Genomic DNA, 19124 nt, shown 5'->3' with positions numbered 1-19124 from the left:
CTTTTCTAGAAAACCGAGTCAACTGCTTATGGGGTTGTCAGAATATCATAAAGTAAGATCTCCTAAGCAATGCGTCCTTAGTACAGATAGAGTCACTTGTCTCCGCTCTTCCAGCCTTCTTCCCTCCGCGCCTAATTCCCGCGTGCAGCGCAAGGTGAAATTTCCAGACTTCTAACCAAGCTAAAACCTCTTTCCCGTAATTGGTTGGTGATGATGGAGAAGCCTCGTGATTGGTGAAATTCCGAGAAAGCGGAGCACTGCGTGTGTCTGAGGAGCCCTCACTTAGCTCCCGCCTCTACGACGTAATTTTCTTTGACTCGCCGAGCCGAGTCTGAGTGGCTTCCGGTGGCGGCGCAGTTCTATGACGTTACCTCTTCTAATTGGCCAAGAGCTGCGACTGCAGTTCCGAAGCCTTACTGGCTGCCCTCACCGCCTCGGAGGTGAAGTGTACTGCGCTGATTGGCTCCGAGGTGCCGACCGCGTGTGATGTCCCGAGCAGTGATTGGCTGTCGCCTGCTGGGGGCTTCTCTCACAGGGACTCAGGACTCCCGGGAAGTGGACTAGCAGAGGAGGGGGCAAGCCAGCTGTCTTTGGACCTAGTAGGAACCCCTCGGCGCGAGGCGGCCTCCCAGGGCCAGGAGTGCCAGCGAGCCGAAGCGGCGGCGGCGGAGGCTGTGAGGGGTCAGGGGCGGCACAGAGGAGCCATGGCCCCACAGAACCTGGGCACCTTCTGCCTGTTGCTGCTGTACCTCATCGGGGCCGTGATCGCCGGGTGAGGAAAAGGCACCTGCGGGCCCAGGGCCTGAGAGTCAGCCTTTGCTGGGGAGGAGGCAGGGTGGGCACTGAGGAGGGGCTGGGGGAAGCAGCATGGCCCGGCTGAAGGAGAGGAGAGGGTCATCTCGGAGGTGCAGCGGTGGAACGGAGGGAATTATAGTGTGGGGCAGACTAGTGGAGTCCGTGAAGATCCTAGGGTGACAACACGTGAGAAGACCTTAGATCCAGAGGCCCCGTAGACCTAGATTTGCCCAGAAGAGAGGAAGTTGGATGTAGTGCCAAACAAAACAGTTGGAGAGAGTTTCAGGGGGAAGAAAGTGATTGTGAGCGAAAGCAGTGTCACCCAGAACTGAGGAAGGAATGGGGCTCTGGAGTGTAATGAAGATAGAGACAGTGCTAGGCCCAGGTGGAGGCAATGGCCACACCTTTGGTCAAAGAAGGTGGATTTTTGTGCCCTGTTGGGCTGGAGCAGAGGACGTTGTAAATGTCTGGTCTGCGACAAGCCATTAAGGGACTGACATAAAAGTGAGTGGATTATGATGCCAGGCCAAGTGAGAAGAGCAGGGAACCACACTGGGGGTGAAGGTAGTTAAATTGAGCCAATAAGAAGACCCTTTAGAGGGAGCCCTTGTACTTCGCAGCTTCTTGAGCTATGAGCCTAAGCTGTCATCATGCCTCACTGTCTCTCTCCATGGTACCTTCTTGAGAAACCAAATGTTATGAGTGGAAAGAGCAGTTCACCAACAGGTAGTAAAGTGGGTACCTCACCCCTTTATGAATCATGTAACCATGAAAGAACCATAGAAATTCTCTTCTGTAACATGAGGATAATATTGTGCCACCCTTTCACAAGGAGTAGGAGCAGATGGACTCTTGAGGGTCTTCCATAGAAAGCATGATCCTATAATCCTAGTGACTCAGGATATGGTATACCAGGATGATATTATAGAATGCAAGAAATAGGTCTCAGCTTCTGAAAAATTATAGGTTGTTCTAAATGGGGAAGGTACTACCTAGCATAGCTTGAAAATTTAAGTGTGTGTTCTCTTAAAAGTTTTTACCTTTTACATAATGTTTGCACTTGTTATTTTTTTTCTTGTGAAACATCTTATATTTCTAGAATTGACTTCTAGATAATACTTTATTGTTCTTTTAGTATGGTTTTCTTAGTAATATTTACACTTAAAGCCACAAGTATCCTAAGGTGTTTAGGAAACACTGAGATAAGTATTTTTAGTATTACAGCTACAAACCTAAGGCATTAATAAAGAAGTCTCTTAGAGACTATACTGTTGATTCTGACCTGTGCCAGTCATCTTTTCCCTGCATTTTTCTGAGCTGTTACCATTTTTTATATGAAGCATATTCTTAAGTAAGCCTCACTCTTTAGGCAGTTGGCCCCTTCATTAATATTTTAGTTTCCATCTCAAGAGATGTCAAGATTTCACAAGTGTGGGGGATGGAGAGGAAAGCTCCTAGTTCATTCTCATGGAATTTGTGGGTGATAATTTTTTAAAAATTACACTCTCTTACTCTCTCTTACACTATTAGTGGGAGTGCAAACTAGTTCAGCCGCTATGGAGATCAGTGTGGAGATTCCTTAGAAAACTGGGAATAGATCCACCATTTGATCCAGCTATACCACTCTTGGGTATCTTTCCAAAGGGCTTGAAATCAAAGAACCACAGTAACATTTGCATACCCATGTTCATAGCAGCACAATTTGTAATAGCCAAAATATGGAACCAACCTAGGTCTCCATCAACAGATGAATGGATTGCTAAATTATGGGAAATACACACAGTGGAATTCTCTTCATCTATAAAGAAGAATAAAATAATAGCATTTGCAAGAAGATGGAAAGAACTGGAAAGCATTATGTTAAGTGAGATTAGTCAAGCACAGAAAGAGAAGGGGCATATGTTTTCTCTAATATCACCAAGCTAGGGAGTAGTGGTAATACCAGAGGGACTCCAGATAATGGAGGGGAAATCTCAGCAAAGCTAGAATGGAAGGATAGGAGAGGAAGAAAGCTGAGGTTGTTCAATGGAGGAGTTACATCCGAATATATATAAAAGTATGAATATAGCATGGTTAACCTGGACACTCATTATTGGGTGAGGGGAAAGGGGGGGAGAGGGCATGAAGCACAATCTAAATGTACACCATTTTCAGTATGTTCCACATATAAATAAAATAAAATATGAAAAATTAGATTAAATAATTAAATGCTTATTTTCTAAAGTGTGTCTAAGAACATATGAAATAACCTTAAAAATATTATGTCATATATCACCTGGGTCTTGGTACTCTCATGCATTTCCCACTGATACATTCTTAAAGTGCCACTACTAAGTGAGTCTCTATTGTAAATAACTTTCCTTCCCCATTGTTGAGAAAAAAATTCATCTTCAGAAAAAATTCTGATGGCTAAAATTACTTTATGAAAAGAAATGATTTTTTGTGAGTGTTCTTATGTATTCATTTTATTCAATTAATATTAATTAACCTCTTTGATGGGCTGGATATGACCCTTGTCCTGAAAGTTTATTTTTATCTCTCTCTTTCCATTACCACATCTGACAGAAATCCCTTTAAGATTAATTGAATTCCAGCATCAACCTTGGCAAGGAGATCCACTGGCCATCTTATCTCCCATTTCATGCCCTATGCATAGTTTTAGTTTCTGAGACATACAGGCTCCTGCATGGGGACTCTAGAAGCTGTCTATAATAAAGAATTGATCTAGACAAACTAGTATAACTGCTGAAAATGAATGAAAGATTACGTTATAATCCATAGATTCAGATGGGCATTATTCTGTATTCTGAAGACAGAATAATGCCCATCTGGATAGGCTTTGGCTTACCCTTTATTTTGCCCTCTGAAAATTTCAGTCACTTTCTCTAACAATTCAAGAGTGTTAGTATTAGACTATTTATGGGACATAATCTTTTCAAATAAAGAAAACCATTCTTTGAAGTAGTTTGACCTCTGAAAAAGTAAAAAATCATCTTGAATTAGCATAGGGAAAAGGGGAGAGTTAATTGGATATTGGTTATTTCACAGAAATAACATGTAACCATTAAAAAATGATTTCTTGACTGAAGATAGTTTGAAAGAAGAGTGCCAAGATGTTTTAAACAATCTAGCATTGTCCCAAAAGTACGTTATCTAACTGTGATTACTTCATTTCAAATTCTGGTGTGTTCTCTTTATAGTCAATTTTTTTTTTTTTGTGTGTGTGTGTGAGAGAGAGAGAGAGAGAGAGAGAGAGAGAGAGAGAGAGAGAGAGAGAGAGACATATATACACCTGAGTTTTTTGTTTTTTGTTTTTTTGTTTTTTTTGCTTATACACAGACCTAAATGTAAAGGGGGAAAATCTCTTTCACTTTAAAAAATGTAATGTATAACTCTTTTTAATAATTATTTTCTCACCTTTTCCCAGGCGAGACTTCTATAAGATCTTAGGAGTACCTCGAAGTGCCTCTATAAAAGATATTAAAAAGGCCTACAGGAAACTAGCCCTGCAGCTTCATCCTGACCGGAACCCTGATGATCCACAAGCCCAGGAGAAATTTCAGGATCTGGGTGCTGCTTATGAGGTGAGTCAAGAAAAAGGATAAAGTATGAACAGAACTTAGGTTATAGGAAAGGCTATACAACACAAAAAAAAACCCTTCTTCGGGTCATTTCTAATCAGAATCAGGTAGATGATAAAAGTAAAAGCAATTGCCAGGCGTGGTGGTGCACACTTGTAATCCCAGTACTTGGGAGGCTGAGACAGGAGGATCGAACAGGTTCGAAGCCAGCCTCAGCTACTTAGTGAGGCTCTCAGCAACTTAGTGAGGCCCTGTTTCCAAATAAAATATAAAATAGGTTTAGGAGTGTAGCCAGGAGGTAGAAAGCCCCTGGGTTCCATCCCTAGTAACACACACACACACGTTAAAAAGTAGTACTTGATGCTGTATTTTATTAGATATTACATTCTTGTTAGTCGATGTCATTTCTAGCCTTTTTCATTTGTTTTTCAATAAAGGGAGTAGCATTGAAAAATAATGAATAAGAGCTGGGCATGGTGGTGCATGCTTATAATCTCAGCGCAAGCCAGCCTCAGATATTTAGTGAGGCTCTCAGCAACTTAGTGAAACCCTGTTTCCAAATAAAGTATAAAATAGATCTGAGAGTGTAGCCCGGAGGTAGAAAGCCTCTGGGTTCCACCCTCAGTCACACATACACACACACACACACACACACACACACACACACACACACACACACACTGAATAAAAGTAAGTAATAGTAGATTAACTGATTGATATATCAATCTATCAGTTTTGGAGATACAAAAAACTTCAATGAGGGTTGCAAACGTACATGCCCATATGGACCAGACAAATAACAGGCAAGGGTTTAAAATAAGCAGATATTCTGGGATATAAAAAATATGAATGTCCATGAAAATGAATAGCCTGCCTACATCTTAGCAATGAATAGAGATTGATGAAGACTGTCAAACTGAAGCCTCTGGCAAGAGAGCCGATGTTACTCATCCCCAGCAATTCTTGCCATATGCAAATGCAAACACTGTGTTGCCAGACTTGTAATTTTTCAAAAGTTGGAAATAGAGATTTTTGTATAAATTCTCCCAATTGGAGAAGTTTGGACAAGTAATTAAATTAGATTTATTTTTTTATCCAGATCAAGTAGTACACAGGTATAGATTGAATTTATAGTCTAATGTAGAGGTTGAATTTTTTGTGTGTATAATTTCATTTAATCCTCACTAGAACAGCCTGGAGTACAGCAGAGTTAAGCATATTTTTATTTCTATTTGTTAAAAGGCACAGAAAAAATTAATTCCAAAAGTTGCGGAGCTAAAATTCCTAAATTCAGGTTTAAAACCCTGCATAGTGAAAAAGCTGGAAACAAATCTAAGAAAATATTTTAGTTGTACAAAGAAACTAAAGGGAAGAGATCCCAGGACCTCTAAGTCAAGGAAACTACTAAACTGAGATAGTGTCTTATTTCTATGTCAACCACAGAACTAATGGGGTCCCCCTTCTCTGCACCTTCAGGGAGCCTACTGGACAAAAATTCTTAACCCAGGGTTCATAAGTAAACTTGAGAATATTGATGACCCCTCTTGAATTATATGTAATATTGTGTTCCTTATTGATAATATGGATTCCATAGTTTGCATTGTATTTCCCATGAATAATAGTCTCATTGTTTTCTAGGAACCCTCTACACAAAAATATTTTCTAGGGAAGCTGAATTTATTGTGCTCTGTAAAGAATCTACTATATACTTTATGACCTAGGCAGACTATATCATTTATGAAATTGAAGTCTGTTCTCTACTTTAGATTAGATGTTTTTTTTATTTTATCAGGCAAGGTTGGTAACTTTTTGCTCTAGATAAATGAGCACTCACAAATCAGAATTTCAGTACAAGGTTAAAAGTCTTGTGAATACAAATTTGTTTTCTCTACTGAACTGATATTACTTCTGCATTTTAATTAGGTGAGAATCTGCATGTTAGTTGGCCAGTCAACTAAGAATCTTTGTTTTTTTTTTTTTTTCTTTTAAAACTAAAAGAGCCTGGGCTGGGCATGGTGGCGCATGCTTGTAATCCCAGCATTCAGGAGGTGGAGACCAAAGGATCGCAGTTCGTGGACAGCCTCAGCTACTTAGCGAGGTCCTTCGTAACTCAGTGAGACCCTGTTGCAAAATTAAAAAGACTAAAAAAATAGGACTGGGGGTGTAGCTGGGATGTAGAATTCCCCTAGGTTCCATCCCCAGTACTGCAAAAAAAAAAAGGCCTGGATGTGATAGCATTTGCCGATAGTCCCAACTACTTGAGAGGGTGAAGCAGGAAAATCACTTGAGCCCAGGGTTCAAGAACAGGTTGGGCAACATAGTAAGGTCCCATTTCAAAACTAAAATAACAATTTCTAAGACCAAGGAATAAAATTGCATTCCTTAGAAGGAAAATGAAGAGGAAGTAAATGATAGAAGACTTTACAGGTAGTTTTATTGGGAAATTATTCTGGAAGCTTCTGCTAGCTAAACATAAGCTTGCTTAAAACTGGTCTTTGGGGGTTTTGATGTGGTATTTTCTTATAAAACCAAATGCAGGGGTACATTTCTTTGTTTAGACAAAATCAGAAAAAGTAGATTTAAAAATAAAGTACTGGGAGTCCAGATTTTGTAATAATAAGAGTTTTTTTTTTTTTTTTTTTTTTTTTTTTAAAGATCAACTCTACCCATTTCTGCTTCCCTAAAGTACCTATTTTCTTTCTTTTTTATTAAACCCCTCCTTTTGGCATGACACCCAAGGGACTCTTGCATGCTAGGCAAGTGCTCTACTGCTAACTATATCCCCAGCCATTTTTATTTTTTTTATTTTGAGATTGAGTCTTGCTACATTTCCCAGTCTAACCTTGAATTTATGATCTGCCTGCCTTAGCCTCCCAAGTAGTTGGGATTACAGGTGTGCATCACCATTTCTGGCCCAAAGTATCTATTTCCTAAGGATATTTGTTCAAATATCCCTTTTTATCACCTTGGTTTATCATAGTGTGGTTACTTCTGAACTAGCTTATCTGTCTTAGCTTTTAAGAATGTTCATTTCTAGCCGGGCAATGTGGCTACACACTTCTAATCCCAGCATTTGGGAGGCTGAGACAGGAGTATTTGAGGACAGCCTCAGCTACTACTTGGTGAGGCCCTTTGCAACTCAGTGAGACCCTGTTTCAAAATAATAAAAAATAGGTCTGGAGATGTAGCTCAGAGGTAGAATGTATCTGGGTTCCATCTCCAGTACCACACACACACACACAAAGCTCATTTCTTTTGATTTCTTTTGTACACTTACTTTGTATCCTTCTAAATATAAATAATGTTTGGTTGCCATGGCTCTTTGCACAGCTTTCAGACCCTCATGCCAATCAGGTCTTCCTTTTTTGTTGCTGTTATTGTTGTTGTTGCTAGGTCAACAATCCCCATTTACTTCCAGCCTGACTTTAATCACGCTACCAAAGTTGTTGTTTTGAAATAAATTTCTCTTTTAATTTGTCATCTAAACAGTTTATACATTATCAGAAGGAGACTTTAAAACTATTTAATTTTCAAAAGTAACTATAAATATGCACATATACCTCAGCTTGCTGTAAATAAAAGGAAAACTTTTGGGAGGGGATACTGGAGGTTGAACCCAGGCAGCACTACACCTCCAGTCCTATTTTTTTTATTATTATTTTTTGTTTTTAAACAGGGTCTTAAAGAGTAAGGAACCCTTTTTGTCTTTATATTCTTGGGTATCATACAGAGAATGGGCTAAATGAGATGAAATATAACCATGAGTGTGTATTTGGTTTTTTAAAACCTCTAAAATTTCAAAAATTCTTTTCAAACTGTGAAATTGACTTTAAGCGGCCTTCATAGAATAGTGTTTTCTATTACTCTTCACACTGTGAACTCGGGATTTTATTATATTTGGCAGAGAATATCCTTCTACAAATGGATTTCTACATATACCAAACTATGAAAACTATAACAATATAGATGTCATTAAAGGACCTATCGTCCTATTGCTTTGACTTACCAATTTCCTAATGTGTGTGTATACTGGTTGTGTGTGTGTGTGTGTGTGTGTGTGTGTGTGTGTGTGTGTTGAACATTTGGGCCAAAATTTTTTAAGGCTGTCCTAATTTAGTGCTTCTATCACTGATGACACTCTGTCATAGACATACCCTAATTTATATTTGAGAGAGAGAACCCAGCGTAATGGTTAGTAGCATGAGCACTGGAGTTAAACTTCATGAAAAATAAACTTGGGCAATCCATTTCACCTCGTTCCTGGGACTCCAACCTTCATGGCCACATTGCTCAAATATGAATTTTAAGTTACTAGGCAAGGCTTAATAACTTTAAAAACATCAATTAAGCAATGTGGAATGGACAACGCCCCAAAAAAGTAGTCTGTTAGAAAAAATGACTTTCTAAATATGCTCTGATATCACACCTAATGGAAACTACATTTCCCTGAAATCCTGTATACAGTATCAGAGTGAAAAACAATTATAAATATGAATGTTTCATAATTGAATATTACCAAGTTTGATCTATTCCTTCACTGGCTTTTATTCCCAGGTTCTGTCAGATAGTGAAAAACGGAAACAGTATGATACTTATGGTGAAGAAGGATTAAAAGATGGTCATCAGAGCTCCCATGGAGACATTTTTTCACAGTAAGTAATTTACCCATCTTCCAAGGATTAGTGTCGGAGAATGGATCATTTATTGAGTAATGAGCAAAATTATTCTTGTAAGGGGGATGGGGAGGAGAGAGAGAGACCTACTTCTGTACCTAGAGCTATTTTTCTTTCATCCTGTGAACAACAGAGGGATGGTTATGATAACTACACAGTTGGGGAAAGAATTACGTGGAGGCTCTTTATCTCCTGCTGCACATGGCTTTTTGGAAGTGCTAGATGGCTAGAATATGAACACCTCTCCTCTCTAAGCCCCTAGTTGTTGACATTTGAATCTCTGTATACTATAATACCATTTTAATCTGGAGTTCAGGTCTGGAGGTATAAATAAAAAGATGTTAGAATCTGCATTTTTACAAGGAAAGGGTTCATCTTTCTTCAGATTCTCAAAGGATTCTGTCAACCCTCCCCCTAAAGAAATAAGAATCACTGTTGCACACAATTGCTTTCTCCACTTAGTGTTTTGGGGTGATGTTGACTTTTAGGACTATGAAATGATTGGAATGTCTTCCTCTTCCCCAGGATTAATTTGGCTGTTTTAGCCAAATTACTGAGAAAGTGTCTGTTCGCTGTTGAAAGTGCTACCTAGGGATCTCAGAAAGAGAAAAGCCTTACCCACCCCATCCTCCTCCTTTCTTGCTTTTGAAATTCAAGAATACATTTACCCGGGTTGGTTGATAGGATAGGGAGTTATATAGCTGTCATCAATACTATGCTTCTTAATTATACCAGAAGCTAACATTAAGATTAGAATACCTGCACAAATGAAGGTCATTTTTTTTATTCATTTCCAAGTGGTTCTTTTGTTACTTAAAACATTTAATTTTAGCCAGGTGTGGTGGCTCATGCCTGTAATCTCAGTACTTCAAAGGCTGAGACAGGTGGGTTGCAGATTCATGAATAGCCTCAGCAAATTAGACCCTGTTTCAAAATGAAAAATAAAAAGGGCTAGGGGTATAGCTCAGAGGTAGAATGCCCTTGGGATCAATCCTTAGTACCAAAAGAAAAAAAAAAAAGAGTGTAAGTATATACCCAAGATTTTTTTGTATTGAGTAGTAGCCTCTTTATTCAAAATTACCCTTAAAAATTCCTTACACCACTAAGTTCAGTACTATACAGGTTGTGCATACTATAACTTTTCTCAATAAATTCATCATATCTGGATTTTCCTTAGTACTGAAACAGATTGTTGTATTATTGGTTGAATCCAACACTGACTTCATTGGCATATTGTCTACGTATGTGGTGTACTCTCTATGGATTATATTGTATTAAAAAGTCAATTTTATTTTCTTGGTACTGGGTTCCTGGAAGCCCTACTACCTCCGGGCTACACCCCCAGACCTATTTTATACTTTTTTTATTTAGAAACAGGGTCTCTTAAGCCAGCGCGGCTGGCTTCGAACCTGCGCGATCCTCCTGTCTCCGCCTCCCAAGCATGGGAATTACAAGCGTGCGCCACCACGCCCAGCTAAAAAGTCAATTTTTTGTGGTGGGCAGGAATATAGTTGCAACATAGTTGATAAATAAAATTGTGTATTATATGTCACCCTAATCTATTAAAAATGTCTTTCAGTTTTGTACAATGTGTTGGTAGGAAGCAGTATTTTATACATGTGAAGAAAAATAATTGTGACACATAAATTTACATTTCTTATTCTGATGATTTCTAACTTATCTGTAGCTTCTTTGGAGATTTTGGCTTTATGTTTGGAGGAACCCCTCGTCAGCAAGACAGAAATATTCCAAGAGGCAGTGATATTATTGTAGACCTAGAAGTAACATTGGAAGAAGTATATGCAGGAAATTTTGTGGAAGTAAGTTCAAACAATACAGCTGTTCATATTGGCTCCCAGAACTTGTACTTCTAACTAAATATTAGAGGTTTCATTGTATCTTCTTTTTTAGAGGATGTGGGAGGAGGTGACTGATGCAGAAAATTGAATTAATTATAATCCTTTGGTTTATGATGCACTGTTGTCATAGTTTTATAAACTACACTACTCAGCCCAAGAATTAAATAAAAATGAAAGCATGAATTAATCTACTTACTACTTCCTCTTCCATCTCCCATATCTTTTTAGAGCTATTACCTGAATTTTGCCTTTATTCTTTTATCATTCTTATTTGTTTTATTATATGTTTATGAATATCTGAAAAATGCATGTTTTTATTGTTTTGAATTTGTAAAAATTGTATTATAACATTCATTATCTTTTAGGACTTTTTTCCACTTACTGTTATATTACTAGGCTATATATATATATATATATATATCAGTAATTCTGGTTAATAAAATTTTAGTCACCATAATTTACCAAATGACATTTAGGTATTTTTTCCAATTTTCCGTCTCTCTCTCTCTCTCTCTCTCTCTCTCTCTCTCTCTCTCTTTGGTGGTACTGGGGTTCCTGGAAGCCCTCCTCCGGGCTACACTCCCAGACCTATTTTATATTTTTTTATTTTTGGAAACAGCGTTTCCTAAGCCAGCACGGCTGGCTTTGAACCAGTGCAATCCTCCTGTCTCTGCCTCCCAAGCGCGGGGATTACAAGCATGCGCCACCATGCCCGGCTATTTTTTCCAATTCTAAACAATGCTTTTATGAACATTCTTGTACCTATTGTAGGTACACAGAAGCAAGAATATCTTCTGGGTGGGTATACATAGGAGTAAAATTGCTGGATAATATAAACCAGTGTTTATATTTTACAAGATTATATGGTATTGCTTTTGAAATTGATTGTGCAAACAATTTTGCCAACAGTTTATGTGACCCTATAGATTTCTCTTTCTAATACTTGGGATTATAAGATTTCTTAATATTTGCCCATCAAATAGGTATAAAATATTTCATTATGATCTTCATTTGTGTTTTCTTAATTACCAGTTAGATTAAGCATCTCTTCATGTTTATTGGCCATATTTGTTTCCTGTCTTGTGAAATTCCCATTCATGTCCTTGGCTCTTTTGCCCTTTTTTAAATGGATTTCTAAGAACACTTCATTCTTACTAATAATTCCTTGTTGGCTATATGTAATATAAATATATCCTACCAATTTATAACTTAGCTTTTTATAAGATTTATTTTAAATAACTGAAGTATTAATTTGAGGGTGGTCAAATCTCTCAGTCTTTTATGGTGTTTGTGTCTTATTTAAGAAATTCTCGCTGCGTGTGGTGGCGCACGCTTGTAATCCCCGCGCTTGGAAGGCAGAGACAGGAGGATCGCGCAGGTTCGAAGCCAGCCTGACTGGCTTAAGAGATTCTGTTTCCAAATAAAAATATAAAATATGTCTGGGAGTGTAACCCGGAGGTAGAAGTGTTTCTAGGAATCCCAGTACCACCAAAAAAAGAAGAAAAAAAGAAATTCTCTTAAATGAGAAAACTGTTCCGTATTTTCTAGTTAAAGTTTGAGATCCTTAAAATGAGGCTATTCATCTTTTTTTTTTAATTCTGGAATGGGCTTTGCAGCTAGATTGCCTACTTTCCAGTCCTGGCTCTGCCCTATATTTGTGGCCTTGGTCATTTTAACCTTTATATGCTGCTGTTACCTTACCTGTAAAATGAAGATAATATGTAACCTACCTCTAAAAGTTGTTGTGAGGATGAAATTAATATGCAAATATGCAAAAGTGTTTAGATTTATTGCTTGGCAGATAGGGAGTGTTGTAAATTGCTCTATTATTGTTGCTGTAATTTATTCTGTTGACCTGAGCTTTTATGTTGGTAGGCTATAAGGGAATTTTTTCCCCCAAGTATTTGTGTCTTTCTGCAGCATGAGAGGTATTACCTTGGATTAAGCAAAAACAGGAATACATTTCTTTATACATATTAATTTTCCATACTTAGAGGAATCAGATGTTTGATTGCAATCAACTACAAAGAAATGGTCATTGTGTCTCTTCCTGTAAGTTAAGGTATATGAATGGAGATAGCACTGGAAAGTAGTCCTGGATCGAGTTGCCTGAAACAAGGAGGCCTTTCATTAATCATAGGTTTAGATGGTAAACACCTAGCAGCTTTTGAATGCTGTGGTTGTTCTTCAGGGGTTATGCATCGCACAGCTCAGCTTTCTTAAGAGATAGTAATCCTGTGAACCATTTTAACTCAGTAGCATTTAGTTGTGGCTTAGGAATGTTGATATTATACACCTTAGTTTCTTGTTCTCTTTTTTTCTTGCTTCCCTCTCCTCCAACTTCAGATCTTGAGTCATTTAAGTATGTGTTTGTTTCATTCCTGTCTGGGGACTGATTTATGCTCTTTATAAAGAGTTCTGTCAGCTTTAGATCTCCCTGAGGGGTACCTTGTTAGAGAAAGGGAAATTCCAGTCCAGGCTTGTATGCAGACCTCTCATCTGCTGAGGAAACTAAAGGCTGTTTGTTTTTGCCTTTCTTAGGTAGTTAGAAACAAACCTGTGGCAAGGCAGGCTCCTGGCAAACGGAAATGCAACTGTCGACAAGAGATGCGGACTACACAGCTGGGCCCAGGGCGCTTCCAGATGACCCAGGAGGTGGTCTGCGACGAGTGCCCTAATGTGAAGTAAGTGCAGTCACCCCTGTGGTTCTACCAAGAGATAACCTGCGTAATCTCATTTGTCTCATAAAATCCCAATCATCCATACTCAGCTCTTCCTTACTCCTACAAGTGTTTCACCAAAGGATAGAACAGAGAAATGTACATTTTTAAAATTTCTTCCTAAAATATTTGTTCTAAATGTCTCCTTTTATTTTTCTAAACGAATTTTATGTTTCTGATATGCTATGCCCTTTATTTTTGAGTAGACTTAACAAGCATTGAAGTTTCATTTTCTTCTTATTTGAACTATTAGAGTAATCTTATATGTTTATGTAATATATAATCATTTACCCATTTTGGCATGTTGAAGATATGAACAGATATTCTATAGCTTTGTGAAGTAGAGGCAGTTTTCCAACAAAAATCTCTGGTAAAATGGATAAAATTTTAATTATCTGTATCTGGGGTCTCATTTGTACTTTTTTTTTCTCTTTCCTTTGTCTCAGATTAGTTAATGAAGAACGAACACTGGAAGTAGAAATCGAACCTGGAGTGAGAGATGGCATGGAGTACCCTTTTATTGGAGAAGGTGAACTATTGATGTTTTTATCATTATATCTCTGTTCTCTGCTTATGAATACCTCTCACTCCTGCCTCACTCTGTATTTTAATGACTACAAAGTAAATAAACATAATTTTTAATACTCTCCAGCCAATTTTAGGATACAGAAAGTCTTTTATTACCAGTATAGTTAATCACCTGAATCATTAGTATTACTATTTATTCTCTGAATATCGTGACTAACGGTTACTGTTGTGGCCTAAATTATATAAAATTTTAGCATATCCAGACCTTAATTGATTAATTTTAACTCAGCAGTGTACAAGATATATAACTCTAGTTGGGGCATTAATAAAATGTTCTCAGACCCTGCCTTTGGATTTTAACTTAAAACTATAAAAGAAAAAAGGCTTTAAGACTTAAGGTTTGGGAAATCGGTAAATCGTTCTTTATATAAGAAATGCGTCAAGTTATTTATTGCGGTGTCTGAAGCTCAGGTGATCCTAGTGAGGATCACCTGAAACTTGATATAACTAGGCAGAGTCACTCCTTCACAGAGAAACTTGACAGAGTCCATGCTTAAGGTAGCGTAGTGGTTTTGAAAATTCTCTCAACTGCCAAATAGATGTTTGGTGTTCCACTTGTGTGACTTCCCATATTCTATAATCTACACTGACCAGGTGAGCCTCACGTGGACGGGGAACCTGGAGACTTACGATTCCGAATCAAAGTTGTCAAGTAAGTAATTGAATTTTAGAGGCTGACTCTTTAGCTTCTGCTTTTTAGGTGCATCAGATTATAGAAATAATGCATTCAGACTCTTTCCTATTTCCTGCCCATAATATGTAAGTAATTATTTATTTCTTTTAAACAATGCTCAAAATTTAGGGCTGGACCCTGAGATTTAGCCCCAGTTATTTATTCACTTAGGACTTACAAATCCTAAAAGATGTTGGAAGGAAGGAATTGATGAGAAAAGTAAGGAGCTATAAGAGAGGGAAACTAGCCAGGCACGATGGCTAGTTTAGGACTAGCCAGGACTTGGGAGCCTAAGAGGAAATCACGGTTTCAGGCCCAGCCTTCTGGACATACTAGTGAGAACCTCAGCAGTTTAGTGAGATCCTGTTTCAAAAGGCTGGAGTTGTAGTTCATAGAGAGAATGCACCTGGGTTCAATCTCCAATACAAAAAAAGAGAAAAATGACTTTTCTGTAGAAAACTCCTATTACATAATATACAGCTTCTCCATTTAGAAGTGCTAATGAGATGGTTGTTTTGTCCAGGACTCAGGCTTTCTCATTTATTATTTCTCTTTTGTTACCAGTTGGAAACCAGTGATACATCTTCATATAAGGATTCACTGAAATAAGATTCCTACTAGAGTGTGGAGAAATGGTCCCCCTCTGCCTCTGACTTTCCCCTCATAGCACTCTTTACATTAAATATTCTCTCTCTCTCCTCTCCTCTCCTCTCCTCTCCTCTCCTCTCCTCTCCTCTCCTCTCCTCTCCTCTCCTCTTCTCTTCTCTCTCTCTCTCTCTCTCTCTCTCTCTCTCTCTCTCTCTCTCTGCCCTATTCTTTCTTATCACTTCCCAAAGAAACTGGAACACATGCAGTTCCCTGAATAAACTTGGTGCCTTCTCAAGCCCTTTTGCCAAAATTGACTTCACCTGTTCCCCTTTCTCTTCATTGGCCTTATCTGCATCTCTAACCCATCTCAGGAAACATCCATGGACCCATTCTTGGTGCCAATGTCCAGCACTCCTGCCAAATGTCTTTCTCTCTTTGCCATAACTTAATAACTGGTAGTCTTCCTTACATGTGTTGGCTTCTGTTGACTCTAAGCTCCTTAAGAATAGAGCTTAATAAGACTTGAATAACTTTGTCTCAACTAATGCTATACACAAAGACATGTCTAATAAATGCTTGTTGTTTTAAAGATTGGCATTCATCACTTTCCAAGATTTTTCTAACAACTTTTTGAGTTCAAAGTTAATTACTTCTACCTTTTTCTTTTTATAGACACCGGATATTTGAAAGGAGAGGAGATGATTTGTACACAAATGTGACAATCTCATTAGTGGAGTCTCTGGTTGGCTTTGAGATGGATATTACTCACTTGGATGGTCACAAGGTAAACAAAGCAATCTTCCTGCTCTTTAAAGGCTTTCATGTGGGTGCTTTTTGATTTATTTCAGTCACTTGAATAATTTAGAACCACAGGGACTCTTTTCTGATTCTTATTCTGCTTTCTCTTTTCACTCTGCTGGTGACCGTCCAGCAGGAACAGAGCTGTAGACATTTCAGCTACTCAGAGTTGACTGTGCAGCCTTCCACAGACTTGTTCACATAGTTTTCACTGTCAAACACCTTACATTTATTTATTTATTTATTTATTTATTTATTTATTTATTGGTGGTACTGGGGTTCCTGGAAGCCCTCCTTCCTCCGGGCTACACTCCCAGACCTATTTTATATTTTTGAAACAGGGTCTCTTACGCCAGCACGGCTGGCTTCGAACCTGCGCGATCCTCCTGTCTCCGCCTCCCAAGCATGGGGATTACAAGCGTGCGCCACCACGCCCGGCACTTTTATTTTTTTAACTGGCCTATGTGTTTGGTTTCTCTTTGATTTTTAAAAACTTTATTTCTTTGGCTCTCATCCTATTGAGGTTTCCTTTGCTTGCCCCTCATCTTTTCTTTGTCAAGCTGCGGCATTAGCTTTGTGCTTCAGTGCGTACTAGAAGCTGTGATGTATTTTGGGTGCGTGTGTTCTGCTCCAGCACATTTCCTTTTGCTTTCTAGGTACATATTTCCCGGGATAAGATCACCAGGCCAGGAGCCAAGGTATGGAAAAAAGGAGAAGGGCTCCCCAGCTTTGACAACAACAACATCAAGGGGTCTTTGATAATCACTTTTGATGTGGATTTTCCAAAAGAACAGTTCACAGAGGAAGCGAGAGAAGGTATGGGATATAATGAGTGTGTGAGTGAAAGTGCGTGTGTACGTTGCATGTGTATATGAGGGCAGCGTGGTAATAACAGCAAAACCCTCCAGTGATGGGAGATTTCAACTAGCGGAGCACAAGGTAAGGTAAGATAGAATGCTAGTGGAAGACAAGGATAATAATGAGTTATCTTTCTCTGAAAAGGCAGCGATAAAAATCCTGTTGTCACTGTGTTAGAAGGCTGTGTGAGCTGGACTTTGAAACCTAAGGAGTAATGTGGAGTGAATGGAATAACCCAGCGAGCAATATGGAGTTGTGGGAATGAAGCAGAATCACTTACAATGAATGAGACGATGAGATGGACAATACGAGGATTCGAGACTCAGGGGTGGATGTCTGTGAGGACCAGTTAAGAAGAGGGCCCAGTTTGGAGGTTTAAAATAAAAAGACAAACATAGTAAAGAAACAAAAACTAAAAAGAGAACAAAGAAAAACCAGAAGACTTAGTGGAGAGGGTTTTCCCCCTTTGGATTACCACTTCTCATTTTTCATTTTCTACGGTTTTTTTTTTTTTTTTTTTTTTTTGCGGGTCTGGGGATGGAACCCAGGGGTATTCGACCTCCAAGCTACACCCCCTGCCCTATTGTTAATTCTTCATTTTGAAACAGGGTCTCACTGATTTGCAAAGAGCCTCACTAAGTAGCTGAGGCTGTCTGCGAACCGCGATCCTCCAGTCTCAGCCTCCCAAATGCTGGGATTACAAGCATGCGCCACCATGCCCAGCTCTCATTTTCTAGGTTTTGTTGGGATGTGTGTGATATGTGGGCCTGAGAGAAAGAGATCAGGGGTCATCTTGGAGAGATACCCACATGTGATGAAGTTGGAGACTAGCAATTATTTATTTAATTCAGAGCCATAGTTGTCATAAGACTTTTTGTGAACCACCTCATGAAAAATGTTTTTTTTTTTTTTTGTATTGGGGATTAAACCCAGGGGTTCTACCTCTAAGCTACATCCTCATCCCTATTTTATTTTTTTTGAAACAGGGTCTCACTAAGCTACCATCCATTGGTCTCAAATTGCGATCCTCCTGACTCAGCTCCCCAAGTGCTAGGATTACAGGCACATGCCACCATTGCTACCATGCCTGGTGACACATGCTCTTTAAACTCAAGGGAAGTCACATTTTGTTAATGTAGACATGTGTTCATTCTCTTTTTAGGTATCAAACAGCTACTGAAACAAGGATCAGTGCAGAAGGTATACAATGGACTTCAAGGATATTAAGAGTGAATAAAATTGGACTTGGTTGAAAATAAGCGAATCGGCGATATTTATTATCTGCAGGGGTTTTTGTGTGTTTTTGTTTTTATTTTCAACATGCAAGTTTGGCTCAATTTTTTTTTCCTAATGACGGTCCTAACATGAATAAGAGGGCTTAAGAATTTGTTCATTTGCATTCAGACAAGAATGACCAGCAAATGGTTAACTAATACCTCTCCCTTTGGGGATACAATGTCTGGTGCTGCCACCTGAGTTTCAAGAACTAAAGCTGCAAGAGGACTCCAGGAGCAAATGAAATAATACAAAGGGTTGGAAAAAATTGTTAGCTATTTCATTCAAAATGCTAACTGGAGAAGTCTGTTTTTAAATACATCTTGTTGTTATTTTTTTTCTTGACTCCTGTTTCTTTTCTCCTGTGAGCTATTTGGGTATTCTCCTTTCAAGCAAGATGGACACACAAGCATGCAAAAGAGTGATGGGATCCAGCTTCTGTGCCTCACTAAACACAGTGGCATCTCCCAGCAAAAAGCTTGAAGAAACAAGTCTAGAGATTAGGGTACATGAATTAAGATTGCACAGATATCTAATTGTCCTTGAGAAAGTATATTTTCTTTGATTTTATTTGAGAATAATAAAAGTAGAAAGTACTTTTCACATATGTAATCTTGGTTGAACTCTTGATTGGAAGGCTTTTGGCTTATTTTAGCAACTAGATCACCACTGTCTCTAGAAAACAAATTTAAAAAATAGTTGCAAATTACACTTAC

At 38.5% G+C, this 19124-nt stretch overlaps 1 protein-coding gene across 2 annotated transcripts; it reads left to right on the top strand.

Moving 5' to 3' along the window:
- Window positions 1-704: 704 nt before the first annotated feature.
- Window positions 705-18360, top strand: DNAJB11 (DnaJ heat shock protein family (Hsp40) member B11; the record flags this gene model as incomplete). Of its 2 annotated transcripts, XM_080696763.1 has the most annotated exons (10): window positions 705-772; window positions 4223-4379; window positions 8931-9028; window positions 10737-10869; window positions 13450-13592; window positions 14075-14157; window positions 14811-14868; window positions 16150-16261; window positions 16932-17091; window positions 18296-18360. In XM_080696763.1, 10 exons carry the CDS (start codon window positions 705-707, stop codon window positions 18358-18360), a joined length of 1077 nt encoding a protein of 358 aa, XP_080552889.1. The 2 variants fall into 2 exon arrangements, with proteins under 2 accessions (XP_080552889.1, XP_080552890.1); XM_080696764.1 differs by lacking the exons at window positions 10737-10869; window positions 13450-13592.
- Window positions 18361-19124: the final 764 nt, after the last annotated feature.

This window comes from Muscardinus avellanarius (genome assembly GCF_963383645.1).
Source record: "Muscardinus avellanarius genome assembly, chromosome: 5".
NCBI classification, from domain to species: domain Eukaryota; kingdom Metazoa; phylum Chordata; class Mammalia; order Rodentia; family Gliridae; genus Muscardinus; species Muscardinus avellanarius.
The sequence above is the reverse complement of the archived record's forward strand: the minus strand, read 5'-3'. Positions and strand labels throughout refer to the sequence as shown.